Source organism: Rhinolophus ferrumequinum, chromosome 13 (genome assembly GCF_004115265.2).
Source record: "Rhinolophus ferrumequinum isolate MPI-CBG mRhiFer1 chromosome 13, mRhiFer1_v1.p, whole genome shotgun sequence".
NCBI classification, from domain to species: Eukaryota; Metazoa; Chordata; class Mammalia; order Chiroptera; family Rhinolophidae; genus Rhinolophus; species Rhinolophus ferrumequinum.
In genome coordinates this window covers 65,650,688-65,676,298 of record NC_046296.1, presented here as the reverse complement: position 1 = coordinate 65,676,298, position 25,611 = coordinate 65,650,688, and the positions used below count along the sequence as shown (strand labels likewise).

General features: G+C 48.4%; 1 protein-coding gene across 5 annotated transcripts in view; it reads left to right on the top strand.

Annotated features, from left to right (window-relative positions):
• Positions 1-21,403, top strand: part of GRHL1 (grainyhead like transcription factor 1) — a 65,175-nt gene extending 43,772 nt beyond the window's left edge. For 2 of the 5 annotated variants that reach the window (XM_033125502.1, XM_033125500.1), the window contains exons 15-16: positions 3,045-3,109; positions 4,261-5,914. In XM_033125502.1, the coding sequence (XP_032981393.1) occupies positions 3,045-3,109; positions 4,261-4,375 (180 nt within the window). In that variant the 3' untranslated portion in view covers positions 4,376-5,914. Of the gene's footprint in view, positions 1-3,044; positions 3,110-4,260; positions 5,975-12,855; positions 12,953-21,386 lie in introns of those variants that run through there. The other 3 variants (XM_033125505.1, XM_033125503.1, XM_033125501.1) reach the window with 3 other exon arrangements.
• The last annotated feature ends 4,208 nt before the right edge of the window (positions 21,404-25,611 follow it).

Below are 25,611 nucleotides of genomic sequence, written 5' to 3'. Positions count from 1 at the left end.
CCTCGGAGGCTTTTGCTGACTGTCAGTGCCTCGTCTGTGCCTGTGGCACAGTTCACGTTTCAACCACCCCATGGGTCCTCAGTCTTTGCGGGGCTGTCACCATCCGGTCTCAGACCACTGCACCCAGCATGCTAGTTGGTAGATAGTAATTGCTCGGTAATGTCTCGTCCACTGAACTGAGTGAATTTGTGATGACCTGTGAAATAGTTCTATAGACCTATAGACCTAATAGACCTATGAAATAGATTTTTATTGTACTTGGTTAAAGTGATATTGCCATTTAACAAACCTTTTAGAAGCCAACAACAAAAATTTTTTTTGAGAGGGTGTGGTTTGTTTATTATTATTTTATATTTTATTTTTTTTTATTTTTTACTTTATCTTATTTAATTTTAATTATTCTTTTAAAGAGGGCGCAGCTCACAGTGGCCCATGCGGGGATTGAACTGGCAACCTTGGTGTTATCAGTACCATGCTTTAACCAACTGAACTAACTGGCTGCCCCCCAACAAAATTTTTTAATCAACTAAAACCTTACAAACTTCATGCATAGAAACAGTGGCTCCTTGGTCTGCCTTTGAAATTCCTGATTTTAGGGAACAACTGAACTTGCTCTAGGACCTTACCCAAAGTATATTTGAGAAAATTGAGAGGTATAACCAGTGATGACCATAAAGCCTCCTGATATGATCCCAGCAAAGGGTCGACAAGCAAATGGATCCCAGCCTGCCCTTTGGGACAGCAGAGAGAGATGGCATGAGAAGGATGCCATGCTGATCCCCCATTTTGGCTTTATCCCAGGGTGGAATTCAAGGAATCAGCACTGTCTCCTGATACTTACTAGAAATGTGTTTTCTCTGGCTCCCCCTGACAACTGCAGTGTGTTGAATTCATTTAACGAGTATTTGTTAAGGGCCTGCTTTGTGCCAGGTACTGTTCTTGGCGCTAGAGTTACAAGAGTAAGTGACACAGTGCAAGATAGAGTTTAGGTTCTAGTTAGGAAGATAGAGACAATAAAGCAAAGAAACTAACCTTTGCCAGGTGCTGATAAGTGGATGCAGAGCAGTACAGCAGGCGGAGGGGACAGTGGCTTGGGGGGGCTGTGCCTGGCTCTGAGTGGCACATCCCCTTTCTCCTGTACCACAGCCAACATCACCATGCGCGCTGCTTTGCTACGTCACTTCCCTGCTTCCTGCCATTTCTCCTGGGTTCCTCTTACCTTGTCTTCTGACAGCCCTTCCTCATTTCTTTTTTTTTTTTCTTTTCCCTTCTCCTCTCCGTCCTCTCTTTCCCCTCCCCGCCCTCCAAGTCAAGCCATTGTTCTTAGTCTAGTTGTGGAGGGCGCAGCTCACTGGCCTGTGTTGGTACTATGAACCTTGCGCTCCACCCAGCTGAGCCAGTCAGTCACCAGCAGCTCACAGCAGCTCATGGGAGCTTGTGCTGGCCGCACACAGCAGCTCACTGCATCTCTCGCCAGCTGCCGGCCGCTCATGCTGGCCGCCGGCTGCTCACAGCAGCCCAGCTCCAGGTTGAGCTGGGAGCACAGCGCTCCAATCGCCTGAGCCACCCGACTGCACCACCTCATTTCTTAAGAATCATGCAAACCCTTGATTATGGAGAGAGAAGAGAGTGTGAAAGAGATTGAGACTTACTGTGCCAAATATAATTGGTCACGACTCAAAAGATTGCATTATTATGTCTTACGTCTCTTGGGGCTGGGATTTCATAAATATACAAAGTTATTACCCAGTGATACAGAAAAGAAATGGACTTGTGTGTAGGATGGGAGCTTGGATTTGGTTTGAAGCGTATATTTTTATAAGATTGAAAGCGATCTGCTAGTTGGTCTTCTGAGGCCCCATTTCTCAGTGCTGCCTCTAGCTTTGCTCTTCAGATTGAGAGTAGGTGATGACCCCAGTGTGGGAGTGTGGGAGTGGCCTGCAAAACAATGTCCAAATAAAGCATTTGATCTAGATTGAGCCCGCTGCTTGTCCTTGGAGTAATTCATTCTCCCTCTGTAAAGATAGCTTCTGTGCCCTGAAAGAAAAACATCCAAAGGTTACACCATACTCATTTCACTGCACCGTGTGGATCCACTCATTGGTCCTAAAAAGGGAGGTGCTCAGGCTGAGCATAGGCTGAGGCCATGCCCCAGTGGCTGCAGCCACATTAGCCGAACTTTGGAGATTTTGTGAGTCTTTACAGCTAGCGAGAGGCTCTGGGTAGGACGGGCAGAGAGACAGTCCTAGTCTGTGACAGACTTGGAGGTTTCTTTGGAGCGATGGGATATTTAAATGTGTTTTCCTTCCCATAATTCTGTATCTGTTAATTCTGTAAATTAACAAGTGCCTTGTGCTGGACTCGCTTTGATCCTCACAACAGCCCTGTGGTGTGTGGGGTGAGTCTCGCTTTACTGAGGAGGAGAGGCTGAGGGTCAGAAAGGTCAGGTGCTAGCTGAATGTGAATCAGAACTGATTCGAATCGTCTGACTCCAAAGCAAGGCCTTTGTACACTTGCGCAGCATCCCCATGACTGTGTGGATACATGTCATAGTGCAGCTGTCAGAACCTATAGGATGTACAGCTCAGAGCGAGTCCTCATGTAAGTGCTGGACTTTAATTCATAATATTATAGCAGTGTTGGCTCATCACGTGTGGTGTATAACAAATGCACCACACTAATGGGGGGAGGAACTCTACTTTCTGCTCACTTTTCTATAAACTTAACACTGTATAAACTTAAAACTATAAAATTATTAATTCTTAAAAAAAAAAAAGAAAAAAAACTATGACCATATAATGCATTTGTGGACATGCATCAACTAGGGAGAAATAACAAAGCACCTGATTCCAGCTCCCTCCAAAGGTAGGTAACACCCCTCCAAGATATGGATGGTTTTGCATATGCATGTTTGAAAAACAGAAACTTAAGTGACTATGGCACTATATATATATGTATATATATACACACACACACACATATATAGTTTTTTTGTTAAAACCATGAAAATGGCATTTTGTAATTATTTTTCATTGCTCTTTTAGATCTCAGACAAATATGATGTTCCCCATGACAAGATTGGGAAAATATTCAAGAAATGTAAAAAAGGGTGAGCATTGACTGGCATTCCTAGTACCTAAATAAGATTAACATCATATAACATTAACGTTATGCACTTGCATTGTACCCAGTCCAGAAACAGTTACAGAAACATTAACGCAAGAATGTATTTTTTCTTAAATTATCCACGTAAAATTGATTTACTTTCTGAGACATCCTTGTGGATTTTTTTTCAAGCAAAATTTTTATTTGCGCTTCTCATGCTTGGCAGCAGTGACGTGGCTCCAAGTTCTAGAGCACATTATAAAATTTACTAAAGATGACAGCAGTTGCTACCCCATATTGAGCTCCCGTCCTGAGTCAGACACGGGGTCGGGCATTTCACGTATTATTGAATTTTCACGTTACCCTCTGAGATGAGTGTTACTGTTCAGAGTTTATAGAGGAAGCAACTGAGATACAGAGAGCCGAAGAGACTTGTCCGAGATCAGATTAGTGCCAAGCCCCTGAGCTGACTGCAAAGCTTTGCTCATTCCACTCCACTCTCCTGCCCTGGATTGTGTTTTCAATCATAGAACATTGCTTCCTTATGCAGAAATGAATATTTTTAGTTCTGTTTTACTTAAGCGTCTATGCTATTTGGCATGGGTAAGCAGGGGATGGCATAAAACTATTTTGGCTTAATTTTGAAGCAAATCCCAATTGGAATTTTGTAGATGGGCCTCTGGGAAGGGTTGGGCTTAGTGTAGTTCAATTAAACTTTGAGGATAACTTGCCACTTGTTAGGGAATTGTGGCTTCAGATTCCATAGACTAATTTTATTTATATGCTTTCTAAAGCTAGACCAATGAAGTGTTTCGTCTGTGGATTCCTTGCATTCATTATACTAGCCACTGTTTATTGAGTGATTGCTACATGCTGGAATAATAACAACAAATAAACTAGTACGTTTTGTTTATCGCATGCCCACTACTGTTATACGCGTAAACGCGTAGTGCTTTACTTGAGTCCTCATTCAATCCTCACAAAAATCTTACAAGATAGCACTATTATCCCATTTCATAGTTAAGGACATTGAGGCTTAGGGAGTTTAAATAGCTGCCTCATGGTCACAGCTGGTAAGTAGCAGAGCTAATTGAAATCTGGGTCTGACTCCGAAGTGAGCGGGCTGAGCGCGTCTCTCTGGCCTCTCCTCTCCAGGATCCTGGTGAACATGGACGACAACATTGTGAAGCATTACTCCAATGAAGATACCTTCCAGCTGCAGATCGAAGAAGTGGGGGGGTCGTACAAACTCACCCTCACGGAGATCTAAGGGCGTCCTGGCCCGCAACTCCCAGTGAGTTCCGTGAAGGTGTTCTGTAGTTCTTACTGTTCGGCAAGCCACAGTACACCGGTCAGCCGCCTTCCCAACGGGCGGATGTCAATGGAAGGGGCTCCTTTGGAGTTGGAGATGGTGCTGCATTTGGCTTGGAGACAGCATTGAATATATCACATGGCGTTTTTCAGATGACAAAGAAATCCATGGACTGTTATGTTTGAATTTTCTGATATAAATGCTTAGGATTAAAAATGAAAACTTTATTCCAAGTTTTAATACTCTCTGGGAACCTTTTTAGGATATCTGCTACATGACTGATAAAAATATTGGGCTGTCTCCCTTGTCTCTCAGTGTCCGTGGGCCTGCTCACTAGTGTTCGTCAGAAAAGGCAGTGGTGTGGCGTTAAGGCTCTTGTGCCCTGGCTGACACTCGGTGTGACTCTGCCTCCCTCAGGTAGTGGGAGTGGCGTCCGGAGAGCAGAGGGTGCACCTCTCATCGCCCAGGAAATGTTTACTCAGATAGAGCATGTTACTGAAATCTTCCTTTGCAACTTTCTTGAACATATCAACTGCCTTTCTTATGAAGAACTTCAGTGGGTTACAGTATGAATCAGTTAAGCTAAAGCTGCATTGTATATAAGTGCAATACATTTGTGAAGGCCTGTGTCTGTAAATGTGTACATACATGTCTTATATAAATAGATAATATATAATATGGTGTCTGTGTACATACAGTGAAGACATACAGTAAGGTCGACCTTAAAGACTTTCCTTAGACAAAGGTTAAGTTATTTTTGATAATGTGTACCAAGCAGATAGAATACTACACTTAGTGGAACCCACTAAAATGCTCTCTCTGTTTTCCCAACACAGCAGTCATTCCATAGCATAGCAAACAAACCCTTCTCAAACGGCAGAGATTCTGTTTGCTTTTGAGAGTGTTATTATTTGGATTTCTGCACTGTTTAGCAAATGAAGTAAAGAGAAAACTACGGTAATTCATGTCTGTTTTGTATGATAATACCAGTCATATGTACCAAATAGAGTGAACAAACACAGTAACTACAAAACATACCGTGACTATTGTATACCGGGTTATACAACTCAAAATGGAGTTCTTCATAATCTTCCTGTTATAAGAAATGATTTCTAGTTTATCATGTGTCAGAGCCTCCGTGTTTTGATTATCTTGTATGCTGGCAACTGTAGAAAGCATTCATGAATTTATGAGACTGTATTATTATGGCAGGGGACTATTTTGTATACATGTTTAAATATATAAAAATACTAAAAAGCATAATTTTTAAGAGAAACAAAATCACGGGTATATTTAGGTTCAGGGAGCTAAATATAGTTCAGAATAGTTCATTTGTATAAGTAGGATTGATAGTTAAATCTTTACATTAAAATATTCTAATGAAGTATGTGAACCAAATTGCTGGTTTTCTAAGATGAGATATATGGGACACGGGTCATATGAGTATTTTATATTTTGTTTTATGAAATTGATTTTGTCTTGTTCGTTGTTTTTAATTGTATCATTGAAGATGTATTTTAAACCAAAGGGATTAAATTTTATATGTCTATTTCGTAATATGTCATTTCCTGTTATTCAGTTTGACTTTATCCTTTCATTAGTCATTACAGCAGAATGTGAGATCTTACAATGGTAGAGCTAAAAAGGATCTCCTTAGCATTTTACCCTAACTTCCCAACGTGTATCCTCAGGATTCTTTCCTTCATCTTTCTTAATTTTTCCTTACAGGTGTCTGAAATGATCCAAGTAATTGTGAAGTTAGGGAGTCCTAAATAAGTTTCCAGCTATTAACCAAAATTGAACCACTAAAGCGGCAGGTCAATGCTTTTAGACCTAAAATCTTTGTGTTTTTAGTTAAAAGCTTAACAGAAAATGGTTTAAAAATCTACCAGTGATGTTCCAGTTCATCAGAATTTGAATCCAGCAGCTGTTGTGAGCATATTCAGGTAATCCAGGGCCTAACTGTGATAGACACGAACATAGATTTCTAATGATCACATGATCAAATTAATGAAGTAATTTAAATGCCATAGATTTCCTGCAGCAGTGTCTGTGCAGTTTTCACTCTAATCCTTGCGCCACAAGAATCCTTGAGGGCAGACTCCACTCCTGGTTACTCAGAGTTCCTGAGCCACGGCAAAGCTGTGGGGTGGGGCTCACATGTCCCCTCCACCAGGGCTTTTCCTGGACCCCACCGTTCCCAAGGCTCCAGGGATCTCCTCGGGTTCCCTCACGCTCCCTGCCTTCCCACATTCTGCTTTCCTTCTTTCTCTGTCACTTAGCTCTTCAGCCTCAAAACTTGGCTTTCCCCTGGAGGTGGGGGCCTCCCCCTGGTCTCCCCAGTGGATCACCCGGTTCCCTCTCCTGGCACTCACTGCTCCATGTTGTGATCAAAAACCTGCCAGGCCTCTGCACGGCCTCGTCTCCTTGGATCTCTGTACCCAGCCCAGTGCTCCGTACGGAGCAGATGCTCACTAAATGATTTTGTAACTATTAAGTGGCTAGTTGGTGCCGTTGAGTAGCCCAGGCACTTGGAAACAGCAAGGAAAAGTTGTTTAGAAGTTAGAAGCTTAGAAATTAGCTCAGGCTGGAGCTAGACCAGGAGGCCACAAAATAGGAATCGTCTATTTCACGAGGCAGCAATCAATAAAGTGCAAGTCCCTGAGACACTGCTCAGGAAAAGGAGGTTTCAAGGTACCGCCGACTTCGTGGGGAAGGAGACAGGAGAAGGCGATTGGGGACCCTCAAGTGAGAGGCAAGCTGGCCCGTACCTTGGTAGGACTGCAAAGTGCACTCATGTTCGTGATTTCTTTTGCTCCTTTTACCGTATGGGGAGGGAGCATTATATTAGTGTCATGCAGTATTAGCAATATTTGCATCTCAACCTGCAAATACTGTCACCAATATACAGCAAATGGAGGCCAGCCAGCCAGTCAGTGTGCTCGGGTCTTGAACCCAAGCCCACGGGCTGTCACCGCAGGTGTGGAATAACAACAGGCGGCACACAGACGGTTTCTTCTCTGTCAAGTCGTCTCTCTTACATGTACACACCCTTGGTCCTGAATTCCTGTAGCCACCTTCAAATCCAGTCAAATTTTTTTTTATTATGAATGTAGCGCATACTAAGAAAAAAGCATCAGTCATTAGGGTGAGTGTTAGAGCTCCATGAGAAGATTTCTCTGAGGGATCAGTTACTACCTCCCCAGCCCCACTCCTCAGAGACCACCTCTGATAAGTTCTCCAAGGCTGCACAAGAGTCCTCTATGCAAACTCAAGTCTACTATTGGCACTGTTTTACGAACAGGGACATACTGGTGTTTGCAACTGTTTTGATTATCACTACCCTTTAGACGTGTTCTTTTGAGTGACTGTATTGTGTCCCATTCTGTGGATAGCATCATCCAGTCAGCGGGCTCTGCATATAAGCCTCCTCAGGGAGGCTGTGCCTGAAGCTCACTGTTCCTCTCAGGTGGTCTCACAACTTTTTCCCTCAGGTACTGGAACTACTTCCTTGTCCCTTCATGGGTGACCTGCCGCCTGCTGGTGGTCACAATTCTATCCCTTAGGTCCCTCTACATTCCCTTTTGGTAAATCATCCCTTTATAAATAATCTCTTCGCATTAGGCTGTTATGAGTGTGCCAGCTGATTTCTGTTGAGATTCTTGGTTGACACAATGATCAGTAAATTTTCACTGAATGACTGACCGTATCAATCGATCCAGTGCTTGTAAGATGAGGGAATAGTTGGCAGCCCCTGGAAGATCACTGGACTTTCCAAATCCCCACTGTTCTTTCTAGAATATTCTCCTGTATGGTGCTGTTGAAGAGGAACTCTGCCACACTCTCAAGTTGCAGAATGCTGAGGCAGGATATTTAGCAGGCTTTCCAAGCAAGGATAATGCATCTGACACATGGCTTTTCTTGCAGTGATTAGGAAAGACAATTTGGTTTTCTTTCCCTGAAATATTCCCAGCCAGTGTACACTGGTGTTCAGGTTTAACTGACCTGTGCACACTTAAAAGAAGGTTGTTTCAGTGACCTGAACGGATTTTTCCTTCTGATCTCTACTCCTTTCAGTGCATGATTTTCCTGTTACTCTTTATAGAAAATTAAATCCAAAGCCCAGGGAAACCACCTCACACATAAATGCACACCAGCCGTGTTCAGAAATCCTTCTGAGGTCACACAGCATCTTACATAGTTACACCAGGATCATCTATCAATTCGTCACATGACCTACTTAAAAAAAAAAGCACACACTTAATTTTCAGGAAAATCTTAAATGATAATTAAAATAGTGCAAGTAGTTGGTTTTTTACTCCCCTTTCCCTTTGAGGATTTCCTTCCTCCTTCGTATCTCCCTTTCCCACCCCCGCCCCCAATCACTTTCTTACTTTTCCTTCTTTTTTCTCGTCTGACCATATATGTTAAGACCTCAACCACTGACCAGGGAAATTATTAGATGTGAAAATACTTAAGGGTTCCAGCTGGCCTGTTGCCTAGGCCAAGAGGAGACGCCTGTCCCTGTAAAGACTGAGGCCTGATTCCTTCTGGTCCCCAAGGCTTAAAACTCCCCAGGGAGTTTATCCCACACACGGCTGTGCCTGGGCCACCATGAAGGAGGGCGGGAAAGGAATGTGCGGAGTGTAGTTCATGTTCTACCCATTGTAATGGATACAGAGCTTTCCCCCAAAATGAACCTAGACCTTAAAGCCTTCACAAAAATGAACTCAAAATTGATAACAGACCTAAATGTAAAACGCAAAACTATAAAACTCTTAGATAACATAGGAGAAAACCTAGATGACCTTGGGTATGACGATAACAGAAATAATTCGTAAGCTGTACTTCATTAAAATGAAAAAATTTTGCCCTACGAATGACGTCAAGAGAAAGAGGAGACAAGCTACAGACTGGGACAAAATAATTGCAAAAGATACGTATCTGATAAAGGCCTGCTGCCCAAAACATACAAAGAGCTCAGTAAGAAAACCAACTACCTGATTAAAAACTAAGCCTTAGGGGTGGCCGGTTAGCTCAGTTGGTTAGAGTGTGGTGCTAATAGCACCAAGGTTGCCAGTTCGATCCCCACATGGGCCACTGTAAGCTGTGCCCTCCTCAAAAAAAATAAAAAGCCTTAAACACCTCACCAAAGATGATACACATATGGCAGGTGAGCATATGAAAAGATGCTCCACATCATATGTCATTAGGGAGATGCCAGTTAAAACCACAATGAGATACCTCTCCATACCAACCTATCAGAATGGCTAAAACCCGGAACACTGGCAACACCAAACGCTGGTGGGGGTAGGGAGCAGCAGGAACTCTTCCTTCATTGCTGGTGGGAATGAGACCGGGTGCAGCCACTTGGGAAGACAGCGTGGCTGCTTCTTAATAAACCAAACGTATCTTACCATGGGCTCCTGCCATCATGCTCCCTGGTATTTACCCAAAGGCGTTGAAAACTTAACGTCCACGCAAAACCCTGCGCACGAATGTTTATAGCAGCTTTATTCAAAATCACTAAGGCTGGGAAGCAACCAAGATGCCCCCCAGCAGGTGATGGATAAATAATCTGTGGTCCATCCAGACAACGGAATAGTATTCAGCGCTAAACAGAAATCAGCTCTCAAGCCACGAAAAGACATGGAGAAACCTTCAATACATATTCCTAAGTGAAAGATGCCAGTCTGAAAAGGCTGCAATACGGCATGGTTCCAGCTACGGGACATTCTGGGAAAGGCAAAACTATGGAGACTAAGAAGATCAGTGTTTGCCAGGGTTTATGGGAGAGGGATGGATAGTTGGAGCACAGTGATGAATCTATGTCAATATGTCATTTTACATTTGTCCAAACCATAGAATGTGCAACACCAAGAGGGACCCCTAATGTACACTGTGGACTTGGTGTGATAATGTATCACGTAGTTCATCAGTCGTGACAAATGGCTCATTCTGGTAAGGGATGTTTATAATGGGGGAGGCTGTGCATGAGTTGGGCAACGGGGTACATGGAAACTCTGTTCCTTCTCAACTTTTCTGGGACCCTAAAACTACCCTAAAAAAGGAAAGTCCTAATTTAAAAAGCAAAAAACAACTAGTTCCCACACAAAAACATAGACTTGCTTCTTTCAGGTCTGAGGCACCTGAGGAAGGGCTGAGGGCCTGTGAGAACCGGCCTGCCCTCCACTCCGACATGAGTATCTAAACCCAAGATCAAAGAGTGCTCCTTTGGAGGGGTGTGTGGGGGTGTGCAGGCCACCATCCAGCTGCCCGCCCTGGGCAGTTTCTGGGGTGACCCTATTTCCAGGGTTGGCACTGTAGGTGGCCTGTTTGCCCAGAACTTGGGCTCAGCTGTGCAGGGAGGATGGTCCAGGTGGATGGTCCCAGAACCTACGGCCAGCAGGTCTCTCTGCTTTAGACCCCCAACCCCGAGATAGATTTACCCTGGCCTCACCCTCCCACATCCATGTCCCACGGGACCAGACCGAGGCAGTGGACATCTTCTCCCTCAGCTGCAGAGAGAACACGAGGTGAGCCTGGCAGCCACGTGGAGGCCCCGTTACCAGGCGCCCGCACGGAGCACTTTACATCTGTTTGCATGCGGGTTGTGATAAGAGTAAGCAAACATCCCGCAGGCCACGCAGGCTGGAGGGCTGTGGCTCCAGAGGGCAAAGGTGCCCCAGGGACAGTAGCCCCTCTCCAGGAGGGGCCTGGGGGAGAAACCAAGGGAGAGGAGGAATCCACCCAAATGGGTTGTGAGGTTGGTGGGCAGGGGCCATTATCTCCACAAAGAAGCCGACGGGCTCAGCGGCCTGCGCACGCCACACAGCAGTGTGCCCATCTCAACAGGAGCAGGCAGGGGTCTCCTCAGTCACAGGCCCGGCTGGCCTACTGCTTTCCTTCCCGCTCCGTCCGGTTGGGGGTGGGGTTGCAGTTAAGGGGCGTCTAGTGCCTCCCAGCCCTGATTTCCAATGGCAGCTGTCAGAGGGTGAGAGAGGGAGGAGGACGATGGAGGGGGCCCGAGCACACCATGAGTGCGTCTCAACCTCATGCTTTTCGTTCTTCAGACACGTTTTCCTTTACGTCTGCGAACTGACCTAGTAACTGATTGAAATGAACTGATTTAAAGTCCCTGTCTAATAAGTCCAGTGTCTGGGATACCTCACAGTTTCTACTTTTTTTTTTTTTGCCTTGTTTTCTGTTTCTTTGCATGTCTTGTAATTTTTGTTGAAACTGAACATCTTAGACAATGTAATACGGCTATTCTGGAAATCAGACTCTTCTCCATCACTAGGCTTTGTTGTTTGCTCAGTGACTTTTCTGAACAAACTCTGTGGAGTCTGTATTGCACGTTGGGCACGAACCCTGAAGTCCCTGCTCATTTAGCTTCATGGTTGGCCAGTGGATGGACAGAGACTTCCTGAAACACCTGGAGCCAGTGAGCCTCCCAGTCTTTGTGGGGGAGGGGGGCTTTGTAGGGGTGTGGGGCGCAGCTTCCAACTCAGCTGGGCGGCCCACAACTCTGCCTTAGCTCTCGCTTCCCACTGGCTCGGAGCCTCCAGGTCAGTCAGCGGTGAGAGCCTAGGGCCTCCTCAGGTCTCTCCTGAGCATACGCACAGCCCTGTGAGTGTGTGGCCGTCCAGGGTCCCAGGAGCATGTCCAAGCCTTTCAAAGGACCTGTGCACTGTCATCACCAGTGTTTTCTTTTAAGCCTTTTGGTTGGTCTTTGTCTGCCGCAACTGTTGTCCATGACCTCAGGCAACCATGAAATTGGACACTTTCTTTCAGATATTCTTGACAAATGCCCTTGGGGAAAGGCCTTTTGCACTGGGTAGGCTCTGAGCCAGGCCAAGTAAAGACAGTCTTGCAAGCAGGGTCTTCCAGGGAATCACCAAGCAGGCCACATAAAGACCGTTCTCTGGAACTGGGGCTTTGAATGGGCTTGGGCCGCTCTGCCTTCTGTGGTTGTCATCGTGGCTGTGGGTTGTCATCCTGACGGTGGGCTTTTGGTTCAAGGCTCCCTCAGAGCTGAAGACAACAGGTTACTACTCTGCAGTAAAAGAAAAAACCCTTGACATACCCAAAACAGATAAATCACAAAATAATTATGCTGAGTTAAAGAAGCCAGGCAAAAAAGAATGCATACTATAGGACGCCATTCACATAAAACCCTAGAATACGCAAAGTAATCCATAGTGATTGCCTGGGATTGGGGCAGGCACGGGGAGGAGCAGGAGGGAGGTCCCAAAGGGGACACGGGGACTTTGGGGTTGATGGAGGGGTTTGGTATCTTGATTGTGACGATAGTTTCATGGGTGTATACATGTGTCAAAATGTATTAAATTGTACACTTTGAATTGGTGCAGTTTATTGTATATGAATTATACCTCAATTAAGCTGTTTGTTTGTTTGTTTGTTTTTTAATTTTAAAGATTCCCTGGATCTACTACCTGGAAACAATTGTTTCTCCACAGCTCCAGTCCATCTGCATCCAGAGCTGACGCCATCGTGTGTCCCACTAAGTCATAGGTAGGTCACTTCCCAAGTCCCCTGGACGTGGACCTCCCCCCGTCCCCCGCAGCTCTGGTAGTCCTGCAGCGCCCCCCACCTCTGCTCCTGGTACGCACCTGGCCCGAGAATGCCCGTGCTCGGGACCTGCCCTGGTTGATGCCCACTCACCCTCAGCTTAGGCAGCACCCCCACGCTGGGTCCAGGCCCCTGCTCCTGCTCTCTGTCCAGACGCTGGCTCCCACTGGACTGGAATCTTCTATTTGTACAGATGCCTCTGTCCAGAGCTCTGGACGTAAGGTGGCAGGCTGGGTTTTATCGTCCTCTAAGTCCTGGGAAGTTCTGAGCAGGAACCTGACTTAAATATCTGCTGCTTGAAACAAACTAAGCAAAAATCTAGAAACAACCTAAATGTTCAATAGCTGAGGCCTGATGGAGAGCGGGAGGCACATTTTTTGTGGGACCTTTGTGCTCTGACCATCAGGAAGGCTTAGGGGCATCTCAGATGAGGTGAAGTGAAGTGAATAGGGTGGACGCCACGTGGACGCCACACGGGTTCGCTGCAGCAGGTCACCTGTTTCCCAGCTATCCACACCCTCCGACACTGTCCAGCCCCCTGGCTGTGGCCTGGTGTGGACAGGCCTAGCTGAGGGAGGAAACTGAACGTGCATCCCCATCGGCCTCTCCTTTCTGTCCTTGTGTGTGTCCTCCGATAGCCTCTGCCTCTGGTGTAAAGGGACAGACAGTTAGCAGGAACCCCCTGGGGACGCCCCCAACCCATAAGACCCCTATCCCACCATCCTCTTCCTGGCTCTCTGCTCCCAGAAAGCCCTCCTGTTAGGAGGTCTGGCCTGAGCCTGCAGAAGCCTTGGGTCAGAGGGGCCTTCTTCCACGGCCTCCCCACACCCTGACTGCCTGCCTTGGAGACCAGATGCTGGCCAGGCCTGCACGAGGTGGCTGACAGCCAGGCAGGGACTGGCCTCTGGGTGTCTGGCCCAGCTGGACATCGGCCGTCTTTTTCTCGCTGACCCTGGCGCACAGCCCGCAGCTGGCGTGGTGCTGCTACCTTTCCGCCACTTCCAGCTCTGCCTACAGACGATTCCAGGCCCCTGAAGTTTACGGGAGTCACATGTGGCTGGTGCAGGGCTTCCCAGGCCGTTCCCTCCCTGCCTCCCTTCTCCTTCTTGGGCCTCAAGTCCTCACTAGTGAGTTGGGTGGGTGCAGTCACAGGACCAGGGCTTCAGGCTGCGGCCTGCAGGGCTGGGACTGGCCTGGAGCCGGATCACAAGGCCCACCCTCCATGCGGCCAGGCCCCCAGCACCTGCCCCAGCTCCAGCTCATCGCAGGCTGCCCTTTCCAGCAGCAGGCACCATCCAGCCCCTAAATGTTGCTGCTCACATGCGCATGAGTCTTGAGGGTGGGGGCTCAGTGACCCACTTTCTCATAGCTGCTGATATAGCATGCCAGTCCTTGCCAGGATTCTGTCCTCTGCTTTCAGTTCCCTCGACCACCACCCCAGGCCCCACGAGGCACCCCCAGCCCAGTGTGCCAGCCCCATAGGGTTCGCCCATCCCTCACACCCCAGACACCATCCTTAAGACAGAGAGTAACAACTATTTTCCTCCCATCAGTCCCATGACAAAACAGGGACAAGGGGCTCCCCCAGAGGCCATAGGATTGACAGGGCCCAGGTGTGAATGCAGGGCTGCCTGCTCCTCAGCCATTGAAGGCTTTGAGCTCAGAGCCTAGGCCCACTTTGTGATGAGTCTGGCTACAGATGGACAGGGGAGAGGAGACAGAAAGCAGGAGGCAGGGAACCATAGAGAAGGCTATGGGAGCAATCCAGATACAGACAGGGTGGTGCGGCGGACACAGAGAAGGGGCCCCATGAAAGGTGGCTCGGAGCCAGGTGGCCTACTGGGAAGGTGGCTCTGATTTCCTGGAAGAACCAAAACAGCAAACACACAGCATTTTCTGCGTTTCCAACTTGCCCGGGCCTCCGCTCAGGGAGATAAGGCTGTGTACACAGTGTCCACAGTAAAAGGGTTCCCTTCGTTTTCCCAGCAGCTGTGGGGACCAAGGGGAGGGAATGTGAAAGGTTCTTAGGGCACAGGGACCAGGAGCCCTGGGCTGTTCCCCATGGGCTGCACCTGCAACAGGGGTTACCAGCTAGAGGCCACGATGCACAGCCCAGTACCTGAGATCCACAGACACTCAAGTCATGGCCATCTGAAGACTGCGTTAGTCACATGTATTTGCACGTGTGTGTGTGTGCATGTGCTGCTTCACTCCTTTGTTTGACACCTGTTGAACAGGCCCGGGGCATAGGAAAAAGGTGTAGTGGGACCAAGATGGTGGAACCTGCCCTCATAGACTCTTCAGTCTCTGGGAGAGACAAATAAGTTGCTACATGCAGGGAGTCACAGGAGCACACAGATGGGCCCTGGCCCTGCAGGGAAGACTTCCGGGAAGTCTAAATGGAAGCTGAAGGGTGAGTAGGAGTGTGTGTGTGGTGGGGGAATGGTCAGTGTTCTGGGCAGAGGGGATGAGCATGGGACAGTCATGCAGCATAGAGCAGGGAGCATATGTAGGTGTACTAGTGAGGAATAAGACAGAAGCCCTGCAGTAAGGGCTGCTCTAGACCTGTCCAAACAAGCCTAAAGACAAGTCTTGAGAGGATAAAAACAATGTACAAAAAAATTGTAACTAGCTGCTGAAACAAAACTCAATAGTCTTTAAAGGAAGATAACAAAATCCAGACGCTCAACAATGTAGTAGACAATGTCCAGCATCCAATCAAAAATGATTAGGCATGTGGTAGAGCAGGAAAACATGAGCTATAACCAGAACAAAAGTTAGCCGATAAGGAGCCCTGTGAAACTCATGGAGCAGAAAGGAGGAAACTTTTGTCACTATGCATTTTCCTGTTGCTAGATGGTATAGTTACCATGAAAAAGTGTTATCATTAAAAAGGAGTCCTTGGAAGCAAAAGAGAGGGATCCACAGGCATAATAGTCAGCCAGAACCTAAGTAGATCAAGATGGCCAGTCGGTGTACAGTATGGACTGGGTTGGAGCCAGACATTGGGACCCAGAGATGTGGGCTACGTAACCACATCCCTTAGGGGTTCAGCCTGGGTGAAGACAGACATGAGCACAGCACAGATGGTAGATGCCATGAGGGGGATGCAACAAACGCTCCAGGGCTCACAGGGTGAGAGATCATTTCTGCCTGGGGAATTGTGGAAAACTTCATGGAGGAGATTCCTTTTGAATTGAGTTTTAAAAGATGGTTGGATGTTAATTATAGCTCAATAAAACTAGAAAACATAAAATTAAATTAAAAATATATATGGTTGGTAACTAAAACCGTTTTTAAATCACCCATAAAAATCATCCATTATCCAAATGTGATCACTATTGGTGTTCTGGTAAATTTCTTCCCTTTGAATTTTCTTTTCATTAACTTTTAAATGTAGCTCAAACTCTTATCTCCTCAATTCTGCTTTGCATTTACCAGTGAATGTCATTTCAAAAATCATTTTCCGAAAATTATTTATAACATCAATTTTTGATGGCTGTGAAATATTTCATTAAGTGTCTATGACATGGTCCAATTAACTAGCTCTCTATTGTTGCATATTTAGGCCATTTTTAAGTCCTAATTAATGCTGCAAGAAGCACTTTGTTCTCCGCCATTTCTGGTTAGTCCCTTAAGTTAGATTTCTAGGAATTGAATGATTGGCTCAAAAGATATAAACATCGTGAATTTCCTGATACATATTGCCAAATGACTTCTCTAGAAAGTTATACAAATTTACACTTCCTCCATACTTACTCTCTTCTGTTGTAGTATGTGTTTACATGCCCTCTCCCCCCAAAGCATGTTCCATCCACCTTCCCATCCTTAGTGCCCAGCACAGGGCAGGAGCCCAATGACACCCTTACGTCATGTGTGACCTTACTTTTGCAAAGGAAAGGGATTACTTAGGATTGAGGGGAAAGCCCTGAGAGACTCTCCAGGAGCCAAGACTTGGCTCAGTGTGGGTGGGCACGTTTGCCCTGGACCCTGGCTGGAACACTGGGCATGGAGGTGGATGGCTGTTAGGGAACTGTAACCTGATTTCCCATTTGACGGTCAGGGAAAGAGATCCAGGTGGGGCAGGTGGCTTTCGCAGAGCACAACACCTGTTTCTCAGGGTTATGGCCTCAATGATGTGGATGGTTCAGCTCGGATGCTGGGGCCTCAGGCCCCCAGTGGGACCCACATAGCGAGGGACCCTAATCTCTGAGTCAGCCTCACCGCTGTGTTGTGAATGCGAGAAGGGGGAGGTCAGAGCGGGTGGCCAAACCCTTCTGAGCAAACTATCCTAAGGAAGTCAGGAGGGAAAACGATGTCTGACTTGCAGAAAGCAGTTTGCTCTCCCTCTCTTCCATGAGTTTCCTCTTCCTACAGTCCACAGAAGACCCTAAAGATGGCTGCCACCCCCTTCAGAGATCCAGTGTCCCAGAATCACACCGTCTAAGAGGCATTTGAAGCAGAAATCTCTTGGTCTCTCGGACCACTAGGTGGCCAGCTTTAGCCTGAGAAGCAGGGAAACTGGGAACAAGTGTCTGGACCTTTCTGAACCTCTGCTTCATCTGTAAATGGGGACTGGTCACACCGGTCTCACAGGGCTACTGTGAATATCCAATAGGGAAACGTGGGTAAAGCCCTCATGCCACATTGCCCCCATTGCGCTTGTGCCACAACTGGACACATGCCAGCACTGAGAAGTATTTGGAGACCTTCATTCCACATCTCCCGACGGTTACACTGGTGGCCCCTGGGGAACCACATCTCCCCATGTTCATGAGCTTCTGTTCATGAGCTTCTGGTGCCTGCCCACCAAAACCAGACAGGCCTTGTGACTTGCTTGACCGACAGAATGTGGGGGAACTGGTGCTGTGCCAGTTCCAGGCCTAGACCTCCAGAGACCCGGCAGCCTCTGCTCTTCTGCTCCCCTGGAACCGGCCACCATGCTATAAGGAAGTCAGGTTTTCCTGCTGAAGAGAAAGGCAGGACTACAGCTGTAGGAGTGACTTAGCCAACACCACACAGAGCAGAAACACCACTGCGTCCACCCACAGATTTCATGAGAAATAATAAACCACTGTCATTTTAAGTTGTGAAGTATTTTGGGGGGATGATGAGGTGGTTAACAATAGATAAGTAACCCCCATCCCCACCCCGACTCCCAGCCTTACCCTCTGGTTCTCTCTCCAGTGGCATCCTGGTGAATGTTTGACAAACAGCTCTCTGGAGTGGGGGGCAATAATTTGTAGGGTTTACCAATTTCTGTGGTGTAAATATCCCTGTCGTAGTTGATTTCAAGCTACAACACGACATCAGTGAACATGGAATTGAGAAGATGTGCGTAGTCAGCCAGTGTGAGCTGGCTCCCTCACCACCGAGCTCTCCTCCCTCTAGAGCAGGGCTGTCCACACTGCGGCCCACAGGCCAACTGCGGCCCACGAGCCATTGTTAATTGGCCCGCAGCAAATTCCAAAAATATATTTAGTTTACTTAAATAACCAGGTGAGGCAATACGTACTTCACCTCGAGTGAGTGGCCCGGCTGTTTGTGTATTTTACCGCATACGGCCCTTGGTGAAAAACGTTGAAAAAAGTTTGGACACCCCTGCTCTAGATCATGACAACCTGCAGAAATTGAAGGTCAGCTGCTCAGATAAGGTGAGTGAGTTCCAGGCAGGTGACGTGGAAGCATTCTTTTTCATAGGGACGCAGAGTTCTAGGCTCAGCCTTATCTTCAGGGCAGTGGGTAGAGCGGAAAGAACTTTGGAGTCACCCACCATGCCCGGTTCTCTGTTCTCTTCCTTTGAAGTGTGGAAACGGAGCCCTGGGCTTAAGAACTGGAGCTGCTCCCCACATCTGGGCAGGTGAAGGCCTGGGAAGGTGGCAGCCAAGCTGACTGTGCAAGGCCAACCAAGACATTGCCCGTATAGTCACAGGGCACGGGCTGGGCAGAGGAGAGCAGTTCCGAGCACTGTCCTTTAGCTCAGCCCCTGGGCTTGAGTCCTGGGCGGGGAGGAACGGAGGGCTCCCAACTCTGTGAAGCCCTGGGGACCAGGGAGCCTGCTCTGCAGCCGCAGCCCTTTCTCTCACCCACACAGCAGTCAAAAGAGTGGGGTGTCAGAGCCGTGAGAGCACAACCAGGACGATGACATGGGAGAGCTGGTGGCACCTGAAAATGGTGGCCACCAGGGCTGAGACTCTTGTCCTCACCTCTCTCCACCAGGACTTCAGCAGCTCTGGGTCCTGGATGTGACGGTCAGTGTTACATGTCAACTAGGCCAGGGATTCATCCCCAGGGATTCTAGGGGCTGCTGTGAAGGGACTTTGTCTGTGGCTAACGTTGACATTCAGGTGACTTAAGGAGCTCAGTGATGGGGGTGGGCCGCATCCCACCCACAAAACGCCTTAATAACAAAGCTGAGTTCTCTCTGAAGAAATTCCACCTTTGAGCTGGGACATGAGTCCTGCCCAGAGGGCCTGCTGCCGCCTACCCTGCAGGTTCCCAGCTTGCCTAACCAGCCCCACCACTGTGCACGTCAATTCCTTACAGTCAGTCAGTCTCTCTCTCTGTCTGTCTCTGTGTCTCTCTGTCTGCCTCTCTCATATATACAGTCACACATTTACATTAGCTATGTAAACCTCATATATATATATATATATATAAAGACTTATTGCAAGGAATTGGCTTCTGCAATATCTATGTATGTCTTGTGTGTATATATACACACACATATACAAATATACATCTCTATGTATGTACATACACGTATCCTACTGGTTTAGCTTCTCTGGTGGAAGCCTCCCTGCCTGATACACTTGGGGTGCTCAGAACCCTCAGTGTCCTGCTCAGTAGTGCAAGGCCCCCATCGCAGCCCCTCAGCCGAGGCAGGGACCCTTTTCTCGCTCTACGTGAAATATATGCTCAGAAGAGCATAATAACGCCAGGAGCGGTCCCCATGGTATCGGGTGTTATCTGCAGTGCCACAGATGGTGCTGTGGAAAAGCCTTATCTCCATGAACAGTTTGTCCCCTGAATTCTTTCTCTTCCCTCAAGGGTGGGCTTAAGCTTTGGAACCCAGAGCTTAGAAAAGGCGCCCTAGCCAATTCCGTGTGCTGACCTCTCCAGTTGTCACCAAGGCAAGGGGCCCAGAGCCACCAACTTGAACAGGCAGCAGGGCAGTGGAAGGATTAGAGGCAAGAAAGGAGGACTCTGGAAGGGAGCTACAAGCGCGAGGCTGGCCCGACATTAGCTTGTTGTGTGTGGATGGGGCCTAGTAGAGAAGGAGCTGAGAGCTGGGCCCTCCGGGCTGCCAGAAGTGCCGGAGGACCGAGGAGCCAGAGGCCACACAGAGGGCTTCTGGAGAACTTGAGCCCGGAGGGCCGGGGAAAGGGCTTCTAACAAGTGCTGATGGGCAAATGGCCTGTAGAAGGCGTGGAGGTAGGAGAATAGAACAGCACAAAAGATGCCACCCGCCTGCTTTGTGGCAGAGAGGAGCATTGGGGGAAGAGGCAGAATGTGGGTCCTTCTTTCCACCCTGACATTTTGGTTGACACTGAGAGTAGTTGTAGGGTGTGGATTTGAATTTCAAGAACCTTCACGGTGGCAAGGCTTCTCTGGAGGATGGCAAGAGGTGTCTCAGAGGGGTCAGTGCCCTAAAGCTTAGAAACTAGAAAAAACAAATGAGAAAAATATTTGACGAAGAAAAATCACTGAAGAGTGTGATCCCAAAACCCCACGTACTTTCCTAACAGGAGCGACAGCCTTTCCCACAATGTGTGAGAGGCTTCCCGCGTGTCTTGCCACCCTCACTGTCACTTGCCTGCCGCTATCTTTTGGGAAGTCCCACAGGGAATGGTCCAAGCCCAACTCCCCCAACCCAGGCCAGACTACAGTGATAGAGATTCGCTAGGAAATGTAAGAGCTTTAACTCTGGGACACCTTTTCATTTACAAGGGTCAACTCGGCTCAAGCCAAAAAAAACAAGTAAACAAAAAAGGGGGAGATTACCTGTTCATAGTTAGGGACATCCAGGGTTCAAATGAGTCAGTAGGTCACTAATTAGATCTGTCCTGCTGCCCTCTGGTTTGGCCTCAGCCTCTCCTGCTGCTGACAGACTCCCTCCCTGTGGTTAGACCTATGGCGCTGGCACATCCTCCCAGCTGCCTTGGGGAGGAAGAGACTTCCATTCCTGCCAACCCCAGCACAAGTCCCAGAAGAAGCCCTATTGGTCTGCTTTATGTCACATGCTCATCTTTTAACCAATCATTGCGCCCCAAGGAACACAGAAATTATGACTGGCTAACATGGGCCATGTGGTGGGAGAAGGGGCTGGTAGAATCCTGGTCCTGTGTTTCTGATGAGGCCTTTTTTCACCGCTCAGGTAAATCCCTGGATAGAGACAGATGATGAGGAAAAGAGCTTCATGCAACTTCACTGCAACCTCTAAACCCTTCAGGACACTTGGGGGGAGGAAGGAGAGTTCTAGGCCCTGCCCAGCCAAGAAAGCCAGCTACCTGTGAGGATTTATATATAAAACCCCCTTATTAGGTTTCCATAGATTTCGAAGGGTGTGGATACAAATAAACAGGACGAGGCTCCTGTGGCAGGCAGAGTGCTGAGATCGACCCGTGATCTCTCACCCTGGTGTACATCCTGCAGAAGCCCTTCCCTTTGGCTGTGGGTGGGACCTTTGGCTGACTTCTAGCCAATGGAATATGCCACATGTGATGTCACTCCCATGACTACATCTTGTCATACAAGACTGTCTTAGCTGACAGGAGAAAGAGCCTCTCCTGCTGGCCTCCAGGAAATAAGCTGCCATGTTGTGCTGCCTATGGAAGGGCCTGTGGCAGGGAACTGCAGGCCACTTGTAGGACCAAAGCATAGCCTCCAGCTGACAGCCAGTAAGAAGCCTATTCCTCAGGCACATAGCCGCAAAGAAAGGAATTCTGCCAACAACCTGAGAGTGGAAGCAGATTCTTCCCCAGTCAAGTTTCCAGATGAGAACACAGCCCAACTGATGCTCCACTGCAGATTTATGAGACGCCAAACAGAAGACCCAGCTAAACCATATCCAGATTTCTCTTTTATTATCTCATGGAAACTGTGAGATAATAATTGCATGTTGTTTGAAACCTCTAAATTCGTGGTAGTTTGCCACACAGCATGGAAAACGAATACACCCCCATTTTTTTCTCTGCATCAGAGAATTATTGCAGCTGCCTGCAGACTGGTCTCCTGGCCTCCAGCCTTGCATCTGCTCAATCCACTCTCCACCGCATGGTCAGAAGCATGGTCCCAAAATGCAAATGTGGTTGCCTGTTCCCTTAGTTTAAATCCCATCAATGTGTGCTTTTGTTTCTCAGAATAAAATGGGAACCTTCAGCTCATCCTGCAAGGCCCTTGATAATCTCACCTTATAATGGGCCGTTACCCCCACTCTCACCTGTTGCTGTGATGGGGAGACCAATCTCCCCCAGCCCCTCGTCCTCCAGGCCTTCAGGATTTTCCTGTGGACCTTGGTTCCCCCAACACACACACACACACACACACACACAACTTTGTCTCTTTTTCCTTTCCTCGTTGAAGCTCAGCTGACCCTAAGATGAAACACCTGTCTGCCTTGGGGTCCCCACTCCCCGCAGTTCCTCTGGCCTAGTTCCCAATACTTGGTCACCTGTGTGTCCCCCACCACCACTCTCCCCTAGACTGTGCACTCAGGAGGGCAGCAAAAGGTGGCTGTGTCAGGATCCCTGGGACCAGCTCAGGGCTGGCTGATAGCAAGAGTCTGTTGAAATGAATTAATAGCATATCCACTTTCTGGACGGCAGTGGGGGCCATTGCACCCTTTCATGTCCTCTCAGCGAGGAGTGGGAGCTACACATGAATCAGGCAATCTGGGTAACGAATGCTTCCCAGCCCCAGTGCTCCATCTGGACTGCCTGGGTATCTGGAGTCTAGCCGACACTGGCGGGAACCCAGAGGCTGGTTAAAGCCCATGTGGGCTGTTTTATCTGCTCTCTGCCAGCCCATTGCCACCATACTAACCATAGGCCAGAAAGGGAAACTGAGGCTGGGGCAGAGAGGAGCCTGCCTCCCTATGACCACTCCCCTCCCCCTCCCCACTGGCTGCTGAAGCAACCAGCTTGGGTGTGTCCCTCTGCAGGGGAAATGGTGGCCAGGCCCACCCATAGGCTGGGGAGGGCTTTTCCCCGGGGCAGGGAGCTTCCTGCCTCCCAGGTACCAGACAAAGCCCTCAGTGGGACCCCTGTGAGACAAGGAGCTTCCAGCACCCCTTCCCACTGACTTTCACACAGAGGAATGAGCTGGGCCTGCGACACTCTCATCTCCTCCCTTCCTTCTCCACCCAGAGCTTTGTACTGGGAGCCAGGAAGCCTGAGGGTTGGGAACTTGAATGGTCTCCAAGCCCTGCTCTGAACTGTCTGGGCAGTGCAGTGTGACAGTGTGTCTGAAAATGCTCCAAGGCCTGGCTGCAGGAGAGTCTGAGCTCCAGCAGCACCCTGGGACCACCCAGCCTGGGGGTGGAAATTGTGATTCCATACACCAGAGTTGGGGGTGCTCCCCCGGCCCCTTGGGACTCCAGCCCCTGTGTGAGGACAGAGCCAGGAGTGCAGTTTCTAGGCTCTCGGCCTCACGTGGAAAGGTGCTGATTCAGGAAGTAAATGGCCATCAACTGTGATTGGATGGCCATCAGCTGTGGCTAGTTGGTCGTCAGCTGTAACCAGTGAGCCATTGGCCACTAATATAACTGCTGTGGCTATGCTAGCAGCAAATGGGGGCTGAGCTAGCAAGCGCGGATTGTGGATTGCAGATTGCAGTTAGCAAGTGAGGTTGGTTGGCAGAGAAGCGGATGGCGGGTTACGAATCTAATCGTGTGGCTCCTGCTTCCTGTGTCTCCAACCCAGCTGCCAGTGAGACTCTAGCGGTATGACTCCCCCTATCTGTGGCTCCGTGGGTGTTCCTTTTTGACCTCACCCTGTCCTGCGTTCTTATGTGGGGAGCGGGACAAGAGACCCTGCGTGAGTCCCTGCGTGACACCCTGCCCCTGCCAAGGTTTCTGGGGTCCCACATCTGGGGCTATCGATGCAGTCCCACAGTGTGAGGTTCCTAGCTGTCTCTTTCTCCCCCAGGCATAAAATAAAACCACACACATACACGCACAGACTGGTTCTAACATGAGGGGAAGATTGGGCCCAGTTAAGCCAGAAACAACCTGCTCTGAGTGGGGATCATTTGATTGCCTGTAAGTACCATGTACTGTGGAATAGCTCTAATTCTCAGAACAGTTCCGTGAGGGAGGTATTATTAGTCCCATTTTAGAGTTGAAGAAACTGAGCATTCGGGATGTTAGGTGGGCTCCTGAAGGGTCTATAGAACTCGTGGGCTAGGGCTGTTGGTGTGGGCCTGGGCAAAAGGCTTCCGGGATGACGAGAGTGAACTGCAGTATGATGTGGACGGCACAGCATCCACGTGTGACTTACACAATCCACACAAAACAAAGTGTGTATGTGTGTGTGTGTGTGTGTGTGTTTACATCAGAAAAGAGTCTGGCTCTGGTTACCTGCCATGGGAGGTAAATGGAATAGGGGAAGACTCACTTTTTTCTCCATATGGGGAGGGGTAAGAGAAGAGAAGGGGAAAGGGCAGAGAGAAAAAAGAAAATTCTACTTTCTTTCTATGTACTTTTCTGTATTTCTACTTTCCTGTATTTCTACTTTCTATAATGAGGATGAACTACTTTTGTAATGGTAATATTAAAGTTTATTTAAATTGTTATCTAAAATAAGTAAATTTTCAACTGTGCCAGCCACGAAAACATTGTTTAAGGACATAACCGGCAAATTCAAACGCCCAGTGTTGTCCACGGACAACAGTACTGGATGGCCCAGCTGCACGCTTTCCCTCGTGGGCAAGGCCAGGGGGCGTGGTGAAGGGCAATGGACAGAGCAGGGCCCCTGGGGCTGACCGAGCTTCCACCCCAGACAGTCGTATGATGCGTACAATGCAAAGTCTACGTAAAAATTAAATGAGATCATGGGAAAACATGTATGACAAATGGTGGCAAATATGACTATTTTTTACTTTATATTAACATTGTTCATATTACTTTGTGTTATTGCTCAGGGCAAAGCTAGGCGACTCCTCCTGGACCTGTTGTGCTCAGCTCTGAGCTGGGGGCTGGCCAGTGTGGGTCCCCAAGGGCAGTGAACCCTGACAGGCTCAGCCCAGCTGCCCCAGAGGGTGGGGGTAAGGTGCAGGCTTCCCACGGATCCCGGCTCAGGCCCCTCCTGAGCCCACACAAGTCTCCCTGTGAGATGCTTCCCCAATGGTCACTGTGCCAACGTTTGAGCTACTGCCCGGCTGGGCTGGTTCCAGCGCCGCACTGGGTCACTGGGGAAGCCAAGCTGGCAGCACACACAGTTGCAAGCGTTTTGGCCGAGCAGAAGGGCCGGGCGGCCACGGGGACACTTGGAAGTTTGCCCTCGCAGGCCAGCAGATAGTGCGTGCTGTTGCCCAACACCCCGCTGGCCTCCAAAGCCTTGCTCCTCTGGCTGATCTGATCTGAGGACAGCGGCCCTGGGGCA